We start from the raw sequence: 25,687 nt of genomic DNA, 5'->3' as shown, positions 1-25,687 counted from the left end.
TCCAAACTCAAGCAAATGTTGAGATTGTTTGGATAACCTAGTAGTCACTTCTTGCAGATGAGAGATAGCAAGAGGGAGAGAGGTGACACCCATGCTGGCGAAACGGCCACTCTGATCATTAACAATGCTTCCTGTTAGTGTCCGGTTTCGTTTTGTTTAACAAATATTAGCTAGAGTTGGGGATCCTGTGATACATAGTGTTGAATAGGCTGAGACAGGCATTTAACAAAAGCGATTTTCATACCATGTAATTTTTAATGTCTATTGTACAGCTGTCAACAGCAAACACATGTGGGCCAGAGCAGCATGTTCATGACGGTTCTCAGCACTCCTGAGGGGAGAGCGCCGGGAACCTCGTCAGAGGGGGCTGACTCCCTCAGCGTTTTCTTTTTTTTTTTTCTTTTATTTATTTATTTATTTTTTTGCCCCAAAGCCCCAGTAGATAGTTGTATGTCATAGTTGCACATCCTTCTAGTGCTGTATGTGGGACGCGACCTCAGCATGGCTGGAGAAGCGGTGCGTCAGTGCGCGCCCGGGATCCGAACCCGGGCCGCCAGTAGCAGAGCGCGCGCTTAACCGCTAAGCCACGGGGCCGGCCCTCCCTCAGCATTTTCAATGTGGATCATTCCTTGATCTCAAGGAGAGTCAGAAGTCTAATTAGATTAAACCTGGGACCAAAGTCTGGCAGAGTGTCCAGACATCTTTGATCTGGTCTTAAGTCTGGGAGAATTAGAGCCCCAGAACATACCCCAGGCAGCACCAGAAGTCTTATTTTCTCCACGCTGAAAACTCTTAGGACAGCAGTGAAATCATTCTCACCTTCCTCTAAAAGGTCTTCCTTCAGTTGCTAGCTCGAGAAGATGGGCTCTCTCAAAGAATCTTCTTTAATGCAGACGCATTCTGGAAATATTGCTTTGCAGGATAGGTACCTGGGGAAAGAAACAGGAAGAAGCTCCCAGAGGACTCCTTGCCTTCCTCGTTGCTGTAGACGATTGCTGCTGTCCACGGGGCCTGTCACAGCCACCTGTGTGGGTGTCCCTGGGCCCACCAAGAAGGGATGCCTGGTCTCCAAAGGGTAGATTCTTGTCTGATTGTTGCTCCTCTTGCACAGAAGGGCAGCCGTCTAATCCAGTGCTTCCACAGACAAGCCAAAGGAGCTCGCCTGGCCCTTTAAGGTTGTGATGTTGCTGGAACAAGCCAACAACCTGACTTCCTCAGCCCACGGCTCACTCCTGGCTAAAGTGACTGAGAGCATGTGAATGTGACACAAAAGCAGGCCATTCACTGTGTTTTTGTTGGGGGAAAATAATTCCCTGTCTTTAAGTTCTCTTGCCCCATGATTGAAGAATTCCTCGTTTAAGCCCTCAGTGCTTTGAAAGCCCATTACTCTCAGAAAAGTATAACTGTCCCCAGTTATTTGCAGTTAAACAAATAAAAGGGCTGACCTTTCGATCTTGGCATTTGAAAAAAGTGACAACACAGCTGGTACCTTTTTCACACTCCTGTGCTTATGCACCAAGTGACACTTTGGATATAGAATGAAGCAACTTGGAGCTCATAATGGCAAATTCGTCAAAGGGGAGTAGCCCTCAGGTGTGGCCAGTAGCCTCAGGGTGGAACTGAATTCGTGTGCTGTGACGAGTTATCCGCTGAGGGCCCCTTGAATCCACCATGAGGGCATGTCCTAGGGCGGTGGGCCTGATCCAGCGCTCATTCACTCACATTTTGAGTCGGTCGTTCAACAAATGTTTGCCGAATGCTTTTAGGGACTCAGAACTTTAAATCCCACCATCAAGAAGAGTCTCTGTAAGATGGCCGCCCTCCTTGGGAGATTCAGGTTGGACGGGGGGGCATCCACATTTCTTGGAGTCCACTACTCAGTGTCCAGGAGGGGAGGGGCTCTGGGGCCGTCAGCCGGCCTCTGGGGCCTGGCCTGCGTCTGCGCCCTCGGCTTCCACCTGGTTACTCTTGCCCAGCTTTTTCAAGCTCTCCAGAAAGGCCTTCCAGGTCTCCGGCACGCTCTTTTCCAGAAGCCAGCCCTCACTCTCGCACTCAGGGTCTTCGGGGTTGGACAAGCCTTCCAGCGCCGTGTGCAGGTAGCGCAGCCCAACCGTGATGGTCACCTGGTGGGGGGAGAGGAGACTTAGAGGAGCGCTGAGAGAAGTAGCTGGGGGATGGGGCTATCGGGAAACCGTGGGAGCCACCAGCCTGTTGGCCCTGGGTGCCCTTCAAATGAGGTGGCTCTGTTGAGTCTGGGTTGGTGAGGGCCTGCCCACCCCAGCTGGCCTGGGTGCTCAAGATACCAGCCTCCTCTCCGGCCCCCTTCTCCTCCCAGTCAGGCCACCTTGGGCTTCTTTGCACCCCGCCCAAACCCCAGGCTTTTCTCTGCCTAGAATGAGTTCTTCTCCACCTTCACCCGTTAACTCAGCGAGCCCTCAGTGAGTGTCCCTGCTGCTCATTCTCCCTCCCCTTCCTCTCTGGTCTTAACGGTCCCCCAGGCATTTGTCCTGGGCTCCTTTTCCCTGTGTCTTCCCCCCCCAGCCCCCGCTTAGCACGTTGCACATACATCGATGTTCAGTAACTATGCTGGACAGAATTTAAGTCACCTCCTTCTCTGCAAACAATGATCGGTGATTTCCCTCTACCCCCGTTATTTTGATTAGTGTGGGGACGAGTGGGTGTTTGTTTGGATCTGCTCACTAGCAGTGGCACAGTTGGCAGACTCTGGTGGCAAAATGCCTGGGTTCAAACCCCAGCCCTGGCACGTAGCCAGCCATGTGACTAGGAAACCTCAGTTTACCCATCTGGTTTGCAGATCTTCAGATGAAGTGTTGCCTGCCTCATGTGCGTGCTGTGACACTTCAGTACGTGTGGAGCGTGGTACCTGGCACACAGTAAGGAGGAACAGAAGTGTCAGCTGTCGTTGGTTATTAGCGTGGTAAGTATTGTTTTCACTTTTCTAATAATGTATTGTGTTAGCCACTTGTTTCTACACAAATTCCTGGTTTGCTCTCTTATATTTCTCCTTTTATGGTATACCAAACTCTGAGAGGACTAGTCCTGCTAATAGAGAACGTCCACCCCTGAGGGCAGGGGTGGCCCTCATCCATCTTGTTTGTTAGTATCCCAGCCCCTAGAACAGCCCCCAGTGTGGTAGGGCCTCAGTAAACGTCTGTTGAATGAATGCTCTGTGAGAATTTTATAATTACATAGTAGATGATAATTGTAATTAATAGTTTTAGGTTTTTGTTATTTGTGATTGTTGACTGAAAGTTTAATAAAATACTTTTACGGTGGAAAAACTCACCTCCTCCAGGAAGTCCTCCTGGTGTGTGTGCACCCGCTCTGATCCCCTCCCGCTTTCCTGAAGAAGGCCCGCTGCTGCACTGTGAGTTTTGTACATGGTAATGGTCCTCCCTTTGGTTCATGAGTTAGATGCCATCTCCCAAATGGATTGTGAAGGCCAGGAGGGCAAGGCTTAGGGCAGAATCCTATCACTTGCTGAGCCACCCTCGTGCCCATCACAGAGCTCTGTCCGCTAAAGGCCTCAAGTAAAAGTCAGGGACAGTCAAACTCCCTGTTCTCAGTGAGCTGCTTCTCATCTTGTGCGGTCACTCGATTCCTGGAAAGGTGGGTAAACTGAGAGGCAGCCACTGGAACCCCATTTTCCCAGGCTTCTGTTACCCTTTCAGTCTTCTTTTCATGGGTTTTCAGGGGACGTGACCTTCTAACCTTCTAGCAGCAAGCTTTTCTCCTCATTCTGTCTGCTCGTTCCCAAGACCCTGCTTCAAGGAGTCAACGACCGATAAATCGTCGTAATATGCTTGTGTTTGCCTTGACATTAAAGGAAGCCCACCTTCCCTCCCCCACCCGCAGGCAGTACAGTCCCTCAAGCAGGATATGATGTTAGACATGGTGTGTCTCACCGAGGCACAACTACGTGTGAATTTCCATAGCCCTAAGGGAGCTATGGAAATTCTATGGATTTACTTAAAGGAACCTTTCAGTGAATCTTCTCTGATGGACAGTTTCCCCACCTAATGTTTCTGGTTTTGTACGTTTGGATTTTGGAATCTGGATATTCTGCTGCCAGCTTAAAGCAGGAGCCGCTGAGCCTCCCTCTGTGCCACCTTCGTTTACAATCGCTAACATGTGCTCTTGTTCAGCACCCAGGACAGCGCCCAGCACTTTGTAGGTGTTTAAGAAATGCTGTCTCTTCAATAAATGAATGAATGAAGACTTGCTACATTCCAAGCCCTGTAGCTACAGAGAGGAATTAAGCCTTACAGATGAGGTGAGATGAACCCACAAATAATTAGAATAACAGATAAATGGCATCGACACCTCTAGAGAAGCACAAATCCAAATAGCGCCCATTCACTGAACACCTCAATGTACCTATTATCCCATTGCCTTCCAAGAGTCCCAAAGCTAAGTGCTGTCAGCCCCATATAACAGGGAGGTTAAATGATTTCCCAAGACCTCGGACTCAAAAAGTGGAGGCACAGGACAAACCTCTAAAACGTGCAAAGTGAAAGAAGCAGACACAAAAGGTCACATGTTATATGATTTCCTTTATATGAAATGTCCAGGATAGATAAATCCACAAAGATAGGACTCAGATTGGAGGTTGCCAGGGGCTGGGGGGAAGGGGGAATAGAGAGTGACTGCTTAATGGGTATGAGGTTTTCTTTGGGGATGATGGAAGTCTTTTGGGACTAGATAGAGATGGTGGTTGTACAATATTGTGAATGTACTAAATGCCACTGAATTGTTTACTTTAAAATGGTTAATTTTATGTTCTGTGAATTTCACCTCAATAAATTATTTTTTAAGTGGTAGGACAGAAACAAACAAAAAAAGTGGAGTGCTGGGGTTCACACCCCCACCAGCCATGCACAAGAGAGAGCCTGCCCCCCACCCCTAGGACTGCCTGACTCTCAGCCTGGTGGAGGGCTGGTTCCCAGGAGAGAGGCAACGCCCCATTAAATCCAAATGGGGCAGGCGGCTCCCTCTTCCCCTGCCCCTCGCTGGCCTGGGCCTACCTCAAAGAGCCAGACGAGGAGCGTGAAAGCACCCACGGAGTTCATCAGGCTGCTGTAGTAGCCCAGCAGGGCGGCCCTGCAGCCGTGCACCCACAGGTTGAGCTCCTCTGTCTGGTGGTCGTAGCTGTAGTGTGCCGAGTTGTTGGTGAGCTGGTACTGGATGCAGGGCCGCGGCGAGCTGGGGTTGCAGCAGCTGAAGGGGACGCCATCCACCAGGTACCGCCCATCCACGTTGCTCTTGATGCGACTGGAGGAGAAACAGACAGCTCGAGCCCGGCTTCTCAGACTTGTCACCATGCGCCAGTTCCTTCCATCCCCCACCTCTGTAAAGCTAGAATATTCATTCTTTCATTCACTCACTCACTCATTCAATAATATTTGCTCTGCACCTATTATGTGCCATCTGTTCTAGGTGCTGAAGACAGAGCAGTGACCCCAGAGAGCCGAGGCCCCTGCCTTCCCAGAGCTTATGTTCTAGAGGGTTGAGGCAGATGGTAAACCAAGAAGCAAGCACACAGAGAATATAGAGATTTATCCAACCACTCGGTGTGCTGCCTGGTCCTGGCATGCAGCGATTTCTTGGAACTATGGCGGGCTGAACCAGGAGGAGCGGCAGGGCAGTCCGTGACCATGAGCCGAGGCTCTGCCTAGCATTCGTGACCATCAGACTTTAGCCCCCATCCCCCCTCCAACCTCATCTCCCCCTTACAGGTCATTGGGGACCAAGGGTCCTTCTGGCAGATCAGTTCTGGTCAACAGTTGTTTCCAGAAGGCCTGCTCTGGCCCAGGGCCTGTGCAGCAGCAGGGGATGAGACTCAAGGCAGGCACAGTCCTTGCCCTCGGCTTGCTCGCTGTTCACTGTGAACTCTGCCCCCAGCCAGGAGGGAACTCCCTACTCATGTGAAGGGTGCGGCCTGCGCGACTTCTGCATTTCTGTATTTATGTGTGTATTTGGTTAGAGCACACCATACGTTCACTTGGGTTCAGAATTCAAAAGGGGCAGACATCTTTACAGTGAAAAGTCTCCCCCTCCCTGTCAGCCAGGCTGGGTATGTTCTACCTGACCTGAGCGTGGTTACCCAGGTGTCTTTATGTGTCGGAATTCATCAAGCTACACACTTAAGATTTGCACACTTGACCTTGTGCACACTCTTGAGTAAGAAAGATTTTTTTTAAGTTGCACGTGAACAATGCATCACATAATAGCAGCAGGCTTTTACAGCACAAGAATAGAAAGCATGGAAGTGCTTAAAATAGAAATTGTTTTTAACAATGTTCATTGAAGTGCTAGCTATACTTTAGAAAAAGATGTCCTTGTTTGGCTTCTAAATAAAATCTCTCTCGTTTTTGTTTTTTTTTTTTGGTGAGGAAGAGTAACCCTAGGGTAACATCTGTTGCCAATCTTCCTCTTTTTGCTTGAGGAAGAGTGGCCTTAAGCTAACATCTGTGCCAGTCTTCCTCCACTTTATATGTGGGACACCGCCACAGCACGGCTTGATAAGTGGTGTGTAAGTCCACGCCTGGGATCCGAACCCGCAAATCCCTAGGCCAGGAAAGCGGAGCACGTGAACTTAACCACTATGCCACCAGGCCAACCCCCTAAATAAAATCTCTTTAATATAAAATATCTCCTGCTCATTCTTGTCCCTTGGCCTCCAGGTCCCCCCACTGTGGCCAGTCTGTCTGTCCTTCCAGAGAGGCTTCATGTAGGGACAAGCAAACACAGATTCTGCAGATGTTCTTATTCTTCCTGCTGTTTTTTCTCTTTACCAAATGGTAATATTATATACACAGTGTCTTAAACCTTTCTTTTTTTTTTTTTAATTTTTATTTATTTATTAATTTATTTTCCCCCCCAAAGCCCCAGTAGATAGTTGTATGTCATAGCTGCACATCCTTCTAGTTGCTGTATGTGGGACGCGGCCTCAGCATGGCCGGAGAAGCAGTGCATCAGTTCGCACCCGGGATCCGAACCCAGGCCGCTGGCAGCGGAGCGCGCGCACTTAACCGCTAAGCCGCGGGCCCGGCCCCTAAACCTTTCTTTTTTCTCTTATCTTAGAGACCTTTTTATGTGTGTCAGTGGACAATGTTCTCCAGGGTTCTAATGAGCTGCATGGTACTTCCGTTGTGCAGATGGTCCCTGGGGTACTATCCAGTTCACTACTGATGGACTTTTGGGTTTTTCCCAAAACTTTTTCCCAAAAGTTTCTCCTGTTAATACGAATGTGGACATGGGTCATTTTGTGTATTGTGACTATATCTAGAGGGTAAATTTCTAGAAGAGGCATCCCTGCATCAAAGGGCAGGTCCATCTGCGATTGCACCAGACCCCTGCCATATTTCCCCCCTCAGGGGCTGTACAATCAGGCCCACACCAGCCATGCACAAGAGAGCCTGCCCCCGACAGTCCCACGCACACGGCTCTGATTTTTGATCTTTGCCAACCTGATAGATGAAAAATAGCATCTCAGGGTTGTTTTAATTTCCATTTTTCTCATTATGAGTGAAGTTGAGGATCTTTCGATGTTTACAAGCCATTTGTGGTTCCTTCTCAGTGAACTGGCTGTTGATTTGCCCAGTGCGATTAAGCCTTTAGGAAGGCTCTGCACATGGTGGCCTCCTTGGTTCCAGAACAATCCTTGCCTGGGTTATGGTGACTGTATTTCCACACACCCTGCAGCCCCTGACTTCTGCTTCATGGACAGGACCCGCTGCCCAGAGAACAGGTGACCCTGGGTGCACAGGCGGCCGGGTACAGTGAAAAGAGCAAGACCGCCTGAGTTCACTCCTGTTCATCCCTCTGGACAAGTTCCTTACCCTGTCTGGCCTCAGCTTCCTCCACTGTAAATGGGTTTGACAGGATCACGTGAAGGGATACAGGTAAGAAGGCTTAGCAGGGTGGCTGGTACCTGATAAGTGCTCAGTACACGTGGGCTCCTAACTGAGGCTAGGCGAGGCAGCAGAGCAAGAGGCCGCACCTGCGCTCTGTGTGCCCTCTGGAGTGTCTGTGACAATGAAACAGACCACACGACACTGCTGGGAAATAGTCACTTGCAAGTGGGTGGCCCAGGCTCTACCAGCTGTGGCGAAGCTGTGAGCGCGGCAGGGCTGTTAGTCGTTTGTCAGCCGAGGGACACAGCCCACCATCGAGGTTCTTGCTTGAGCCCAACCGACAGCACCATGAGCGCAGTGGGAGCAGAAATCACGTCTTGCTCAGCTCTCCCCCGCCTCCCCAGCCCCTAGCTTGGCACCGGCCGTGGGGCCCTGGGTCAGTGCCGGCTGGGGGAGTCCTGGGTGGGAGGACTGAAGCAGAGGGGCCTTCAGCGTGAGGCTCCCGCTCCCTCTTCAGGGGCCAGCAGCCCCAGCCCAATTGAGCATATACTGGTCTCCCATCCCAAGACCAACCCCAGCCCACCTCTTCGAGGCTGGGGGTCTCCACACTCGAATGCTGTTCATCCCTCTTCCTGGCCTGCAGGCTGTCCCTCGAGCCTGCTCCCGCCAGCACCATATCCCACCTGGGCCATTCCCAGTGTCACTGTGGAGAGGGGTGGGTAGAGGAGAGAGCCACGCGTTGAGCCCCAAATCTGCATTTGTGAGCCATGGAACTTCACCCTCTGGACCTGTGTGAGGTGGGGATAACCACATCCCCGTCCGGGGCTCTGGGGAGGTCCAAATGAGGCAATGGAAGGAATGCACTTGACCAGGCCCACAGAGAATGCTGGCTACTCCCCACTCAGGGCCATCTTGGAGGGACCTTGCAAATCACGTGATTGTTCTGCAGAAGAGGAAGTGGGGCCCAGAGCAGGGCAGGGCCTCACCCAAAGCCACACAGGAAGTCAAGGACCAGCCCACAGCAGTTGCCCACTCTTCCCCTCAGAGTTTCCTCAGAGTCTCTCAGGTTCTTCCTGCCTGTTGGCCTTTCTAGTTAAACTTCCTAGGAAACTGTGAGTTCTCTCTCCTGTTCCCTGTCCCAGCAGCCCTTTCCTGTCCACCATCTTCTCTCCTTATGCACACTCCAGGTGTCCCTAAGCTGCGGTAAAGCCTGCAGACCTGCCTCATACACACTCCATGTGTATCTGAAGCGAGGGCCAGGCCTCAGTTGTGTGGGCTGAGCCCAGCAAACGCTCTGAGCTGCCCTCAGTCTGCAGGCTGGACAGCCGCCGTCCTCCCACATCACCTTGCTGACCCCCAGTGGAGAAGCCACCCTGCTGGTCTCCACAGGGCAGGGCTGTGTCTCCCCTCAAGCACTGGGGCTCCCCGAGGCAGGGCTGTGTCTCCCCTCAGACTGGGGCTCCCTGAGGGCAGGGGTGTGTCTCCCCTCAGACTGGGGCTCCCTGAGCCAGGGCTGGGTCTGCCCTCAGACTGGGGCTCCTTGAAGCAGGGCTGTGTCCCCCCTCAGACTGGGGCTCCCTAAGGCAGGGCTGTGTCTCCCCCTCTCAGACTAGGAACTCCATCAGGACAGGGCCCAGGTCAGCCTGGGAGAGGCAGGCCTGACTTGGTGAAAGTTGGGGCTTCCCTGGGCCCCAGCCTGGGACCTCTTGGGGTCCCACATGTCTGGAACCAGCCCTCCCTCCCCCACCCCCAGAAGCATCATCTTGTTTACCCAGTGCTTGCCCTGGTTCCAACCACAGATTAAGGCCCCACTCACCCTCTTAAGACAAAGCCCAGCAGAGGAGAGCTCCTTAGGCGGTGAGCTGGCTATTTATATCAGAGTATTTCCCATCCTACAAATCTCGCTCTGCTCAGGGCTCACCAAGGCTTGTAAGGGTCTTGATTATGATAAGGCCTGCGTTCTAGCCCACTCTCCTGTAGCCAAGCCACACATGACGGGAAAATCATCATGTCAGGCTTTTCCTGGGAAAACTAACATAATTTAGTAGGTGAATGAATAAATCAATAAGGAAAGTCATATGGAAATGAGAAGAGGAGGGGAGTGGAGGGAGGCAGGAGTACAACTGATGATGGGTCATCCCCAACGGGAATGCTGGCTGCATGACACCTGTGGAACCCCGGCAACTCGCCTGACCTCTGTTAGCATCAGTTTTCTCATCTGAGGAATGACAATATGAGTACCTGACAGAGCTGTGGTGGAGATGAAATGGGATAATACACATAGAGCACCTGGTATACAGCAAGTGCGATATTAGTATTGTTTAAAGATTTCTTTTTTGAGTAGTCAGTGCATATAAAGTACTGCAGGTGGTGAGGGAGGACAAGAAGGGGGAGACACAGCCCCGTCCTCAGGGAGCCCCAGTCTGAGGGGAGACACAGCCCTGCCCTCAGGGAGCCCCGGTCTGAGGGGAGACACAGCCCTGCCCTCGGGGAGCCCCAGTCGGGGGGGAGACACAGCCCCGTCCTCGGGGAGCCCCAGTCTGAGGGGAGACACAGCCCCGGCCTCGGGGAGCCCCAGTCTGAGGGGAGACACAGCCCCGCCCTCGGGGAGCCCCAGTCTGAGGGGAGACACAGCCCCGCCCTCGGGGAGCCCCAGTCTGAGGGGAGACACAGCCCCGTCCTCGGGGAGCCCCAGTCTGAGGGCAGACACAGCCCCGGCCTCGGGGAGCCCCAGTCTGAGGAGAGACACAGCCCCGCCCTCGGGGAGCCCCAGTCTGAGGGGAGACACAGCCTTGCCCTCGGGGAGCCCCAGTCTGAGGGGAGGAGACACAGCCCTGCCCTCAGGGAGCTCCCAGCCAAAGTTTAGCCTTCTTGAGACATCTATAAATTGTTCAGGAAGAGCAAGCAGGTGCCTGTAGCCCGTGGGTTCCCTGGGAAGGACAGTAAAGTGAGAGAACTTGGTACCAGCTCCTCCCTCAGACTGAGGACTCCAGGCCAGGCCTTCCTGGCTGACAGTTCCTAGTGCCAAGATCTCCGAGCTCCTTCATGTTCTGCCTCTCACTCCAGGACACTGAAGCTCTGCTCATCCTGAAAACAGGAGGAGATTTTAAAGGAATTGTTATAAACTGGCTGAAGATCTCATGTCCCTCCTGGTGCGATGCAGTAAGCTGCACACAGTGGCCCCCAGGAAAGTGTTCTTGCCAAAACTGAACCTGAATCCAGCCACACCTCAGCCGTGACTACTGGTTTATGGGAAATACAGGGACAGGAGAACAAGGAAGATGACACCACTTGGATGCATCTGCCCAACTCCAGAATGTGGGGAAGTCTGCAGAATAAATGGCCCCCTTCCTCCAAGACACACATGGCATGAAAAAGGTGACTCTCATAGAGTAAAAGAGACTTAGGAGACCAACCAACCATATGCAAAGCATGGACTTGGTTTGGATCCTGACTTGAACAAACCAACCGTAAAACATTATGAGACAATCAGAGAATTGAATGCTGACTGTGTATTAGATGATATTATTGTTAGTTTTGTTGGGCATGATTAATATTGTGCTTATGTTAAACCAAAACAAAAAGGCAAAAAAAACAAACAAGCCTTCCGTATAGTTAGAAACGCCTCCTAAAGTATTTACAGGTGAGAGGAAATGATGCCCGGGATTTGCTTTAAGATACTCAGGAAAAATGTGTGTGTCCAGGAGTGTAGTACAGACGAAACAACAAAGGAGAAATGTTTATATTTGTTGAGGCTAGGAGATGGGGACCTGGGAATGCATTATAATCTCTCTACTTTTGTGAATACTGGAAATTTTCCATAATAAAAGTTGAAAATGCAATAAAATGAGAGAAACACTGGTTGAGAACTTCAAATCTATCTTTTGATGCCTTGCTCTGAAGAGTCGCTGAGGGAGGCAGCATTCCTGGACCCGGCTCCTCCCTCTGAGGGCCTCCCCCAATTATTACAGAGTGTGTCTCCCTCCACCCCCAATCCTTGCAGGACCACCAGGCTGGGGAGGGAGTGAGCAGGTAAACACAGATGCACGAGGTTAGAGCACAGGGACCGCCCCATTTGCCACAGGCCCCAAGGAGCCTGCGTGGTGGTTCTGGTTCCTGGGGGGCCACCTCGTGATTATCTGAGACCCTGGCACAGAAGGACTGGAGTCCAATCACAATCCAGAGATGTTTTTCAAGCTGCATGGTGTCTCTGCCCACACCTTCCACTGTCCCTCTGGAGGAGGAGGTGAAGAACAAGAAGACAGAGAAAGACGGGAAGAGAGAGGACGATGAAGCACCTCCCCACTCTGTGCCCAAAGGGGTCTGGAGAATTCCAGGTTTGGGATGGCAGGGAACAGGCATTCGTTTAGCACCAAGTCTGTACCAGATGCACTTGAACATTGCTGGGAAGCAGCGCAGTAGAGTGGCAGGAGCAGAATTAAAACCTGGCACTCCACACGATGGGATAGTATTCGTCCGTCAGAAGGAATGAAGTTCTGACACACATGGCAATGTGGAAGAACTTCTAAGCCATTATGCTGCATGAAAGAAGCCAGTCACAAAAGGACAAATATTATGTGATTCCATTCACATGAGAGGTCCACGAGAGGGAAGCCCACAGAGACAGAGCGGATTAGTGGTTCCTTAGGGCAGGGTTACGGGAGGCCAGGGAGTGAGAGCTAAAAGGTACAAGATTTCTCTGTGAAGTGAAGAAAATGGTCTAAAACTGACGGCGGTATTGGTTACACAACTCTGTGAATAGACCAAAAACCACTGAATTGTCCACATCAGATAGGTGAATTGTATGGTATGTGAGTTATAGCTCAATAAAGCTGATTTTTAAAAAATCTACCCCCCTTCTTGCTGTGAGATCTTAGGAATGTCCCTTAACCTCTCTGAGGCTCAGATCTCTCATCTATACAATAGACATTGACAACACCTCAAAAAATACAACCCCACCTCCCAGGAGGGGTTTTGTGCAGAATAAATGAGGGCCTTTTTCCATCCCAAACAACCTGGCAACATAGTGAAGGGGATGGCGTATGGCCCCTAGGCTACTTGCCTGGGACAGGGGGCCAAAAAGCTTGTAAAAATCTTGAATTATTCCCACCTCATCTCATTGTTTAGATCAGGAGCCTTCAGGACACAGCCCTTGATCTTAAAGATTCCCCTGAGAAATCTCCAGAAACCAGCCACCCCTCCATGCTTGCTGAGGCCATGAGCTCTATGCTCCGTTTCCTAGGGGATCCAGGGAGGGATACTTGGGATAGCCCTCTCAGGAGCTGTACTGGAAATCCTGGAGGGTGAGTCCCTCAGCTTTCTCTAGCCCAGTCTGGTGAGGGGTACCTCGTACAGAATGGAAAGAGATGCTCCAGGGGCAGAGCCTGCAGACATGACCAGAAATCATGGGCACCAGACGCTGCCCACGCCCAGTACCGGTGTCAGTGGAGGATCCTCGTGCATTTTCTCCAGGTAACCCCCCTTCTGACCAGCTCACTGCTTCTGGAATCGCCTCCCAGAGTCCTCAGGGTCAAGGAGGGAGGCTAACCCCAGTCTTTTTGCTGGCTCATCCGAATTTGGTGGGGAAAAGAAAAAGGGGAAAAGGAGAATTCCTTTTAAAAAGATCTTGGTGAAGGATAATGCTGCTCCCTCGCCCTGCCCTCCTGTTGGCACCCACCCCTGCTTCTCTGTGCCTCTATTGCCTCAGACTCCTAGCCCTGAGGGTGCCGCTGAGAAAAGCCAGAAGGTAAATGCTTATCACTTCTCAGTGCTTGACATCTCAAAAAAAAAAAAAATATATATATATATATATATACGTACATATATATGTACACTTTTGATTTTTCAGGGGAGGATTTTGGGGAGCCAGTTTTGTCAGGGAAACCTAATAATCCTCCTAAGTGAAGCAGTCAAGATGTGAACAGAAAAAAATTTTAGTCTCCCTCGTGGTGAGGGAGAAAGTGCTACTCCACATTCTCTCATTGATTTCGTTGCTCATTCTTTCCACCAGCAGATAAGGGCAGTGTAGCGCTGGCCCTCAGGCGAATCCAGTTTTCTGGACACAGCCCCAGAAGCCTCACTTCACTCACAGGTGTTGTCCACTGATCATTAATTCAAAAGTTTGTGGGAAATGATGATGTGGTCCTCTCTCTGCAAAGGTGACCCTACCAGTCTGTACCCTCAGGAGCACAGGAGCGTGACATTACTGGAGGTTTTGGAAAGGAGAAAGGCATTCCAGTTCTACAGTCGTGTCTTGAGACCGGCTTTATGAAAAGTTAAAGCCAACAGATACAATGTATCTGGAAATGTAGCCTAAAGGAAGTGAGACAGAAACAGACAGAGACAGAGAGAAGCAAAAGCCTCAAAGCTGTCCCCTCCAGTGTTATTTATAATATAAGTAACTAAGAACAACCTAAATCCCTGCCTAAGTGTGTCCATTCGTCCAGCAGAATATTACGCAACCATTAAACATGATCCTTTCAGACAAATACTGTCTGTTCTCACTTATATGTGGAATCTAAAAAAGCCAAATGCATGGAAACAGACTAGAATGGTAGTTGCCAGGGGATTAGGGGTGGAAGAAAAGGGGAGATGTTGGTCAAAGGGTACAAACTTCCAGTTATAAAATGAATAAATTCTGGAGATCTAATGTACGGCATGGTGACTATATGTATCATATTCTTGAAAGTTGCTAAGCGGTAGACCTTAAATGTTCTCATCACAAAAAGAAATCATAATTATATGATGTGATGTAGGTGTTAGGTAATGCTATGGGGGTAATTATTCTGCAATATATGAGTGTATGAAATCACCATATTGTACACCTTAAACTTACACAATGTTCTTTGTTAATTATATCTCAATAAAGCTAAAACAATCGTGTTTTTTTTTATTGTGGTAACATTGGTTTATAACATTATATAAATTTTGGGTGTACATCAATCGTTTTGAACATTATGCAAATGTTATACTATCAGATTACAAAATGGGGCACTCAATTGTATTAAGACCAGTTACATTATGTTATTATGTAAATGTTAACAAGACTAGACTGAACGTGGAAAAATCAAACATTGATCAATTGTGAGTGAGAATCTGGCTTAAATTTCTTTTCTTGTTTTTGTTTCTCTTAATGTTGTCACCATAATTTTTGTGCAACAAAGAAAACTTTTTTCCAAGTCAATGGAGTTAGGATAGTTTCGCACCAACTAGCTGGTTGGGGCATTGAGGTAGTTTTGATCAAGCTTAATGTTTGCCTGAAAATTTGGATACAATGACCATTGGGAGTGGAACAACCTGGAGAATCTCTCCACTCTGGGATAAAAGGGGATTTGGGGATTACAGAGAGACTTTACATCTCTCCAAGGACTGACTCTGTGCAGAAGACAGTCAAGAAAAATGACAGAGGGAAAAATGAAAAGCCCCTTTTCATCTGCTCACAAAGGCTGGTTCTACCATCAGCTTGTTCCCCGCCCTCATCCCCAGGAATTCTGCTTGTCCCTCTGGCTCCACACCCTCCTGGGGCAACTTATATAAATCATGCCACCTTGTGCTGTCCCTGCAGACCTGTCACCTAGGAAGGGCAGAGCGGTTTAGGAGCCTCTCCTTGATGAGGGATTTGTAGCACTAATCCCCACCCACAGAGAAAATAAAATCCCAAGCAGTGACCTTCAGTCTGACTTCCCTTCCATCTGCGATGCAGCTAAGCTAGCCATCTGGGGTTCACTGGTGTTGTCTGGGCTTCAACCGTGCCCTGCTGCCAGTGTGCCCAACGGTCTGCATGCAAGTCCCCTTGGCCTCGCCAGCCTTACTCAGAGGAAACCAACCCCATGGACAACTGAGCCCCGTGCCTCAGCCAGGGAATGGGTAGAGTTGGACAGAAAGAAGGGGTGAAGGAGAGCTGCTAGCTCAGGGCAGGCTGCCTTTCCCTGGAAAATGACTCAAGACCCATGATGGTGGGTCTGTTGGGCAGACTGGCGTGCTGGAGTCAGCACACGTGCTGTTATTCTAGCACAAAGGATGAGATTCTCTTTCTCACCAACACCTCCCCACATCCTCCCTCAGGATTTTCTTCTCACACATGCCAAGAATACTTTAGAAACATTTATCATGTTGCACTATCACGATTTAAGAAGTAAACACCAGCAGGCATTTAATGAGCACCTGCTGTATGCCAGGCTTTAGACAGAGCTGAAAGGTGACCTCCAAGATTGTGTATTCTAGTGCCTTCATTTAAAAGATGGGCAAACGAGGGCCTAGGGTGGCGAGTGACTTACCCAAGGTCACAAGCTAAGTAACAACAGAGCCATAATTACAGCCTAGACCTCCTGACTGCCCCATCTCTGCTCCTCCCACCATACCCGAGGACAAACACTTTGAGAGTGGATGCTCAGGGTGGAAAGGTTGGAAAACAAGGGAACCAGGAAATTTAAACTTCTGGGATTGACTCCATCTACTTTGAATGAATGAGACAAATAGCCAAATAACGTCTCAGCGTATGTGATCTATGAATGCCCATCCCTACTGTGTGGAGCAGACACACTCCTGGCTGAGTCTTCCTCCCTGGGGACTCCTATCCAAACAGCTTATATAACTTAACACCTTCCTCCCTCCTTAGCCAAACATTAGGTTGAACCATATGAAGTTGCCATCTTTCTAGGTCAAAAATGTAAGACTATTAGCAATTCCATATGTTCCAATCGGGTACAGCCTCACGTACACGGTGATAAGTTGTGCACACAGAGCACCCAATGGGGAGGAAAAGGCTCTGGGCCTTCGTTTCCCCATATAGCTCTGACTCTGGGACTAGGGGCCACTCACTCTTTGACTTCTTTGGAGGAAAAGTCCAGGTAGCGGTTGCTGATCCACTGAATCTCAAACCAGTCCCGAAAGCCATTGTTGCCACAACATTTGAACTCTATCTGCAGCATGTCGATGGTCTTCTTCATGAAACACCTGCCGGGGGTGTCTGTGTCCCGGTAGTACTTCATGCCATTCTTGAGCCCATGGGCCAGGGTGCTCTCCAGGGAGCCCCGCATTAGGAAGCAGCAGAGGGCCACCAGGAAGAGGACAATGCTGAAGAGAACACAGATGGCCAGGTATGACTTCAGCCAGGGCTTCCACTTGGCATACTTGGCAGGGTCCAGGGCGTCATAGCAGATCTTGCCAGCCAGAGAGTTGAAGACGCAGGACAGCACCCCCACCCCTATCAAGGAGTTGGGCACAAAATGGCTCTCTGAATTATCCATCACTTCGCTCCTCTTCCGGAGTTCAATCTTCAGGAACAGCCCCAGGCTGAAGATGACGATGCCGGCCAACACGGAGAGCCAGTTCATCAGCCAGAGCCCTTGGGCCAGTTTGACCCGCTTCTTCTGGTCAAATTTGACTTTCAGCAGCGCCATGCTTGCAGGGTGCCGTCCGGGCAGCCTCCCACAGCACAGCTCCCACTTCTGACCTCAGTGAACCCAGGGGCTGAAGACTCAGGGCCTTGGGAAGGGTGCAGATGGCCCAAACTGCAGGGAGCTGCTCTGGGGGCTGCCCATGTTGAGCCTCCTAGCCTGGGACCCCCGTTATCTCAGTAGTGGTAGCAGGGGCCTCGGAGTCGCAGCTCATGTAGGGGCCAGTCCTCAGTGTCGTTTCTGCAGCTCCCTTCCCAGCCAAGAAGGGACAGCCTGAACGCTGCAGATTAAAAGTGGGATCCACAAGACATCTTGTTAATCTCTTTAGCTGGGTTCATCCCATTAGATAAAGCCAGCCAGTTTCCAAACACGCCCAAGGAGCCTCCAGGGAGACATTGGAGCAGAGAGCTCTGGGTTGGGCGTGGAGAATCAGGAGCAGAAGAAGCAACGCTGGCCAGAGGGCTGGGCTGTACCTGGAGCCCTGGCTCAAATCACGGGTCTTCCCAGAAGCACGCTTCCAGGCCGAACTCCTTCAAAATTTAAAGTTTCCTGTGGACAAAAGACATCATTATCCAAGTTGAAAAAGAAATGACAGATTGTGAGAAAACATTTGCAACACATAAAAAAAGTATTAACGCAATAAACTTTTAAACTCCCACTATTCCATAATCAAAAGGTCAATGACCAACTGGAAAAACAGGCAAAAGATAGGAACAGGCGATTTATAATAAAGGAACTTGGGAAGTCCAACAATCTGGAAAAGGTGTTCAATCTGAGTAGAATGCAGGGAAATGCAAATTCAAACAATAATAAAAGACCAAACTTGATCCATCAGACTGAACCTGTCAAAATTCTGTCACCAAACAGCGTAAACAAAGATAGTAGAAATGGAGATGTATACTCTTGATGAGTCAGTAAATTTATTATTATTTTTTTCATTAATAAACTTTATTTCTTTTTTTTGTTTTTGTTTTTGTGGTTTTTTTTTTTTTTGGTGAGGAGATCAGCCCTGAGCTAACATCCGTGCTAATCCTCCTCTTTTTGCTGAGGTAGAGCGGCTCTGAGCTAACATCCATTGCCAATCCTCCTCCTTTTTTTTTTTCCCCCAAAGCCCCAGTAGATAGTTGTATGTCATAGTTGCACATCCTTCCAGTTGCTGTATGTGGGACGCGACCTCAGCATGGCCTGAGAAGCAGCGCGTTGGTGCGCGCCCAGGACCTGAACCCGGGCTGCCAGCAGCGGAGCACGCGCACTCAACTGCTAAGCCACGGGGCTGGCCCTAAACTTTATTTCTTAAAGCAGTTTTAGGTTTACAAAAAAGTTGAACAGAAAGTACAGAGTTCCCATATACTCTCTTCCCCAGCCAGTTTTCCCTATAATTACTATCTTGCACTGGTGTGGTACATTTGTTGCAATTGATGAACAAATATTGATACATTACTATTATTATTAATTAAAGCCCATAGTTTACATTTGGGTTAACTCTTTGTGTTGTACAGTTCTATGGGTTTTGTCAAAGCCATAAAGTCACGTGTCCACCATTATCATATCACGCAGTATCATACACAATAGTTTCACTGCTCCAATAATCCCTGTGTTCCACGTGTTCGTTCCTCCTCCTCTCTCTGCCCAACCCCGGGCAACCACTGTCTCTATAGTTTTGTCTTTTGCAGAATGTCATATAGTTGGAATCATACAGTATGTAGCCTTTTCAGACTGGTTTCTTTCCCTTAGCAATATGCACTGAATGGTCCTCCATATCTTTTTGTGGCTTGATAGCTCGTTTCTATTTCTCACTGAATAATAAATACTCCATTATATGAATGTACCACTGTTTGTATATCCATTCACCTATTAAAGGGCATCTTGGTTGCTTCCGATGTTTGGCAATTATAAATAAGGCTGCTATAAACACACATATGCAGGTTTTTTTGTGGACATAAGTTTTCAACTCAGTTGGGTAAATACCTAGGAGCACAACTGCAGGATCATATGGTAAGACTATGTTTAGCTTTGTAAGACACTGCCAAATTATCTGTACCATTTTGCATTCCCACCAGCAATGAATGAGAGTTCCTGTTGCCCCACACCCTCAGCAGCACTGGTGGTGTCAGTGTTCTGGATTTTAGCCATTCTAATAGGTGTGTAGCGGTATCTCACTGTTCTTTTAATTTGCATTTCCCTAATAACGTGGTGTGGAGCACCTTGTCATCTGCTTATTTGCCATCTGTATGTCTTCTTTGGTGAGGTGTCTGTTCAGCACTTTTGCCCACTTTTCAATTTGGTTGGTTATTTTCTTTAGACTGAATTTTTACAGCTTTTTAGGAGAATAATTTCTCTCTCTATATTAAAATTTAAAATGCACATTCCCAATGCCCCAGCAATTCCACTCTTCAGAACAGCTTGTGCATAAGCACAAGGAGTTTTAAGAACAAAACAATCTTGTCCTCAAACTCATGTCCACCTAATACCAAAGAAGTCTTCATGATTAGAATAAGAGACCCATGAGCTCAAGGCAGGAAGTGGATCGAATCTCCAGCCTGAAATCTCCTTTCTTTCCTTACATGCATTGGTTCCACTAGATTCACCACCCATACAGTCCTCTTTAAGATCTCCAAATCACTAGGTAAAATCAAAGGAATATTTCTCCACAGATAGAGGAGGTGTGAGAACAAAGCACTGAAATATGAATCTTTTCCCTCCGGCATAGTCACCTTAGAACAATACATTTATTCCATTGCTCAACCCAAGTTTGGACTCCAGTCTGGGACTGATCTCCCAGGTCAAGTTTTAAGCCATATGGGAAAATAAGTCTTGTTATTTTATTGTCACACCACATTTTGGGTCAAAAACAATATTACCCAAGGTGATCACTCTTCTAACAGCCAAGACTTGGCTTCTAAATAGCTTTGGACCTTCAAAGGATTTCAACTCTTTATCAGAGACATTGAAAAGAACGTGCTGCTCTTTCTGGAGACTTTTTTTTCCCCAAGAGAGGATGTTCAGACAACCAGAAGCATGACCAGATTTATACCTCATACATGCAAAATCTGAAGACGACTGTCCTGAGAGAAAAGGGACATGGATGACTGTGAAACTGTCTCAGAGAACCTCTTTAGGAGCACGCATGCGGACAAGAGAAAATCAGAGGGAAGGAGAGGAAGAAAGATTTGATGTGGAACCAGAAACAAAAATTTAAAAATAGCTCTACAGGGATAACGCGATTAGCCAAGGACCTCTTTCTCCTGCAATGACCCAGAAGTGTATACCGTGAGGAGGGGCAGAGTCGAGCCTGTGGCAAGTCTGTGGATGCCCCCTGGTGGCCAGAAATAGAATGGGTTTAGTATTTGGAAAAGGGGGATTTCACCTCTCAGGCTACATACAATCCCTGAGGATATTGTTACCTAGAAAGGTAAAAGAGAAAGAACAGACACATCAGAAATGTCCGAACAAACCTTTCAAGTATGAAGCAAAGCAGGATATGGCGAGGAACAAGCAGAGAAAAGTGGACTGCAGAGGAAGGAGTAATGAATCTAGTGGAGGATGGGGGAAAGCTGGCGCCCTCCTCCACTGGACCAATGGATGTGAGTCTAGATGCTCTAAATCTATTATAAACATAATAGAATAGGTTAATGGAATTAGGGGTGGTTTGTTTTTCTTCTTTAGAAATTCCTTTAATGCTATTATAATAATGGAATAAAAATAATGAAATTATACAATTTAAAAAAAAAAAGTGGGAGAACCCAAGAGATCATCTCTCTGGACCTCCCACCCAAGGGAAAATGAGGCACAGGCTGGCTAGTTAAATAATTCACTGACTTTTGTTTCCTTAACCTCTCTTCCTTGATTGTCATCTTGACTTCCCTTTGCCCTCTACTCCTTTCTTCCTCCTTCCTTCCTTCCTTCTTTCCTTCCTTCCTTCTTTTCTTTCCTTTTTCCTGTTAAATATATCATACATAAAGAGAGTAAAGAATAATGGTCAAATGAACATCTATATTCCCTCTCCCAGCCTAGGAAATAGAATATCACCAGTACCCGTGAAGCGACCTGGGGCCCGCTCCTTCTCTATTCACAGAGGTGACCTCGGTTTGGTATTTATCCTTTTCTTGATTTCCTTTAGTGTTACCACCTATGCGTGTATGCTTAAACAATATATTGTTTAGTTTTGCATGATTTTGAACTCGACATAGCCATATGAAAAGTATTCTTTTTTGCTCTGGCTTTTTTCACCCAAATGTTGCTTTTAAAACTTTTATACATATAGAAAAGCCCACGTATCATAAATGTACAGCTTGATCTATCAGCATTGAATTTTTAATTTGGATTTCATTGACATTAACATATACAGGTATAGTTCATTAATTTTTATCTTTAAATATAATTTTTGAAACAAAAATATATGTAACATATATGTTATAAATCACAATAATAAATTACTCATTCATCACCCAACTTGAGTATCACAAATAATTTGCATCTACATATGGGATTCTTCCCATCACATTCCCCCCTGCTGGAGACTGAACTGTGGAAGCTCTAACTCCCGATATGACTGGAGTTGGTGATAGGGCCTATAAGGAGGTAGTTAAGGTTAAAAGGAGTCATAAGGGTGGGGCTCTAATCCAATAGGACTGGTTTCCTTATAAGAAAGGAAGAGAGGGCCGGCCCCGTGGCTTAGCGGTTAAGTGTGCGCGCCCTGCTGCTGGCGGCCCGGGTTCAGAACCCCGGGCGCGCACCGATGCCCCGCTTCTCCGGCCATGCTGAGGCCACGTCCCACATACAGCGGCTGGAAGGATGTGCAACTATGACATGCAACTATCTACTGGGGCTTTGGGGGAACAAAAGGAGGAAGATTGGCAATAGATGTTAGCTCAGAGCCGGTCTTCCTCAGCAAAAGCAGGAGGATTAGCATAGATGTTAGCTCAGGGCTGATCTTCCTCACAAAAAAAAAAAAAAGAAAGAAAGAAAGGAAGGGAGACCAGAGGTCTTTCTCCGAACACAGGCACTGAGGAAAGGCCTGTGAGGCCAGAGCAGGAAGAGAGCCTGCCAGTCAGGAGGAGAGCTCTCACCAGAAACCAAGTCGGCCGCACCTTGATCTTGGGCTTCTAGCCTCTACAATTGTGAGAAGATAAGTTTCTGTTGTTAAGCGCACAGTCTGTGGTATCTTGTTACAGCAGTACGAGCTGACTAATACACCTTCCCTCCCACTCAAGATGTAGCCATTATTCTGAATACCTTTGATCTAAAAATCATGTCGTGTTTCCCTACATACATATTTTTGCTTGTTTTTGAGATTTAGGAAATTGTGTCATACTATGTATAGTCTTCAGGATCTTTTTTTCCCTCAGTATTATATTTTAAGATTCATACATGTTGCTGCATATAGCTACGGTTCATTTTCATATAGAGATCATACCACACGTGATCCAGTCTCTCGTCAGTAGATATATGGGTGATTTCTAGTAGTTTTTTTTTTTGTCTTTTGCTGGGAAAGAGTCGCCCTGAGCCAACATCTGTTGCCAATCTTCCTCTTTTTTTTTGTCTCCCGAAAGCCCCAGTACATAGTTGTATATCCCAGTTGTAAGTCCTTCTAGTTCTTCTATGTGAGCCACCACCACAGCACGGCAACTGACAGACAGGTGGTGTGGTTCCGCGACCGGGAACCAAACCCAGGCTGCCAAAGCGGTGAGAGCACCGAACTTGAACCACTAGGCCATCAGGGCTGGCTCTCTAGTGGGTTTTTAAAAATAATTTCTAGTGTTGCTTTTATGAACAGAGCTACTCTCAACATTTTGTGCATGTGTCCTGCTAAGCAGAAGTTTCTCTGGGGTATAACCCTAAGCAGAGAACTGCTGGGAAGTAGAGTATGTGAATCTCTGCCTTTACGGGGAAATGCCAAATAGTTTTCTCAGGCAGTCAGGCCAATTTCTACTTCCACTAGCAAGGAATATATGATCCACATTCTCTCCAACTCTTACTATTGACTCTCCAATTCTTGTTATTGACTATTTGGGTTGTTGGTGTTTTTCTGATTGATTTGTGGAAATTTCTTATATTTTCTATATAATATTTCTTTGGAATTTATATGCATTACAATTATTTTCTCCCAATTTGTGACTTGACTTTTCACTTTCTTTATGGCATCTTTTGAAGATCATAAGTTCTTTTTTGTGTGTGTGTGTGAGGAAGATCAGCCCTGTGCCAACATCTGCCAATTCTCCTGTTTTTTTTTGCTGAGGAAGACTGGCCCTGGGCCAACATCCATGCCCATCTTCCTCCAGTTTACATGGGACACCGCCACAGCATGGCCCGCCAAGAAGTGCATTGGTGCACGCCCGGGATCTGAACTGGCAAACTCCAGGCCACCGCAGTGGAGCACGCACACCCAACCACTTGCGCCATTGGGCCAGCCCCCATAACTTCTTAGTAGAATTTTCCAATCTTTTCCTTTATGGTTAGTGCTTATTTAAGAAATTATTCCTTCTCCCATACATAGAAAGATACTATCTTCCATTGCCTTCTAAAAGATTTGTAGTTTTTCTCTCTTTAAGATTGTAATGTTTCCAGAATAGATTTTTGTGTGTAGTGTGATGAAGGGATATGATTTAATTCTCTTCCATATGGATAATCCCAGCACACCGTTTATTGAATAGTCTGAACTGCCCAGTCATAAGTTTTCCATACATGCATGGATCTATTTTGGAGTTCTCTATTCTGTCCCTTTAGTCATTTTATTTATTCCTGTACTATTATCATACTATTTTAATTAAATAAGTCTTCATATCTGATAAAGAGCAACAGACATACCTTTTTCTTTATCATCAAGAATATTTTGGTTGGTTGGGTCTGGGCCAGTGGCACAGCAGTTAAGCTCGCGCCCTCTGCTTTGGTGGCCCAGGGTTTGCAGGTTAGGAACCCCGGATGCGGACTAACGCACCACTTGTCAAGCCATGCTGCTGCGGCATCCCGTATAAAGTAGAGGAAGATGAACACAGATGTTAGCCCAAGGCCAATCTTCCTCAGCCAAAAAAAAAAAAGAGGAGGATTGGCAACGGATGTTAGCTCAGGGCCAATCTTCCTCACCAAAAAAAAAAAAAGAGAGAGAATATCTTGGCTGTTTATAACTAATGTATAAAAATGTAATGCTCTCATTACCACTAATAATTTCTCTGTAGATTATTTTGGAGTTTTTGTGCTTATAATCATATAATCCACAAATAGTAACTTTTGTTACATCCTTTAAAATCCTTATAATTTTTAAATTACTTTTTAGTCTTACTGCACCAGCTAAGATCTTCAGTACAATTTGAATGGACATGATGATAACAGGGATCCTTGTTTTGATCTTGATCTTAACTTCTAAATGATCCACCATTAAGTGCCATGGTTGCTGTCTGTTTTTTGCAGATACCCTTAACAAGTTAAAGAAGTTCCCTTCTATTTGTACTTTGCCAGAAGCATGTTCTCATGAATAGATGCTGAATTTTATAGAAGGCTTATTCTACCTCTATTAAAATAGTCATGTGGATTTTTCTCTTAATATCTTGAGATTAAATTAAATAATGTGATAAATTAAATCAGTCATTTTTCTAAAATCAGACTAGCCTGGTTTCCCTAGAATAAACACTGGTATATGATCTTCTTATATACTTCTGGATTTGGTCTACTAATGTAATTTTAGGATCTTCACATATATATTTGAGTTAGATTGGCCTATAATTTTCCTTTCTCATAAAATCCTTGTCTGTCAAGGTTATGCTAGCCTCATACAATGAATTGAGGTAAATTCCTTCTTTCTTTATATTCTGGAAGAGTTTGTGTAAGAATGATATTTCTTCCTTGCACGTTTGATAGAATTTACTGTCAAAACCACGTGAGGCTGAGGTTTTCTTTGTGGGAAGGTTTCAATTATGGCTTCAATTATTTCATAGTTGTAGAACTGTTCAGATTTTCTATTTCTTCTGTGGTAAATGGTATTTTTCTAAAAATTTATTCATTTCATCTAGGTATTCAAGTTTATTGGCAGAAAATTCTTCCTGGTATCCCCTTACCATCTTTCTAACATCTGCAGCGTCAGTGGTAAGGTCCCTTTATTCCTTTCATTGTTTATATTGCCCTCTCTCTTTTTTTCTTGATCAGCTGGCCAAAGCTTGGTTTGTTTTATTAGTCTTTTCAAAGACTCAGTTTGTGGTTTTTTTCAGTCTCTCTATGTTTATGTCATTGCTTTTTGCTCTTCTCTGTATAATTTCCTTTCTTCTACTTCTGTTATTCTTTCTCTAACTTCTTAAGCTAGGTGCTTAGCTCCTTAATCTTTAGACTTTCTTCTTTTCTAATATAAGCATCTTAAGGGCAAAAAATCTTACTTTTAATGGGTAAAGCACAAATATACATAATAAATAATACAGCACGGCA

At 47.0% G+C, this 25,687-nt stretch overlaps 1 protein-coding gene across 1 annotated transcript; it reads right to left on the bottom strand.

Moving 5' to 3' along the window:
* Positions 1 to 1,209: 1,209 nt before the first annotated feature.
* PRPH2 (peripherin 2) lies at positions 1,210 to 17,549 on the bottom strand. Its single transcript, XM_058554364.1, has 3 exons — positions 16,698 to 17,549; positions 5,046 to 5,292; positions 1,210 to 2,123 (listed from the first exon to the last, which is right to left on the bottom strand). The coding sequence occupies exons 1-3, from the start codon at positions 17,276 to 17,278 to the stop codon at positions 1,911 to 1,913; spliced, it is 1,041 nt and encodes a 346-aa protein (XP_058410347.1). The 5' UTR covers positions 17,279 to 17,549; the 3' UTR covers positions 1,210 to 1,910.
* Between the last annotated feature and the right edge of the window lie 8,138 nt (positions 17,550 to 25,687).

The sequence above is a fragment of the Diceros bicornis genome, chromosome 14 (assembly GCF_020826845.1).
Source record: "Diceros bicornis minor isolate mBicDic1 chromosome 14, mDicBic1.mat.cur, whole genome shotgun sequence".
NCBI lineage: Eukaryota > Metazoa > Chordata > Mammalia > Perissodactyla > Rhinocerotidae > Diceros > Diceros bicornis.
Note: the sequence above shows the minus strand (reverse complement) of the source record. Positions and strands in the feature narration are given on the sequence as shown.

Bases quoted from the DNA above. Each gene is read 5' to 3' on its own strand.
- PRPH2 (XM_058554364.1), bottom strand. From the start codon at position 17,278: ATGGCGCTGCTGAAAGTCAAATTTGACCAGAAGAAGCGGGTCAAACTG. The intron at 5,293-16,697 runs GTGAGTGGCCCC...TTTCTCCTCCAG, and splicing joins TCCTCCAAAGAAGTCAAAGA to TCGCATCAAGAGCAACGTGG. The intron at 2,124-5,045 runs GTAGGCCCAGGC...TCCCCCCACCAG, and splicing joins TCCTCGTCTGGCTCTTTGAG to GTGACCATCACGGTTGGGCT.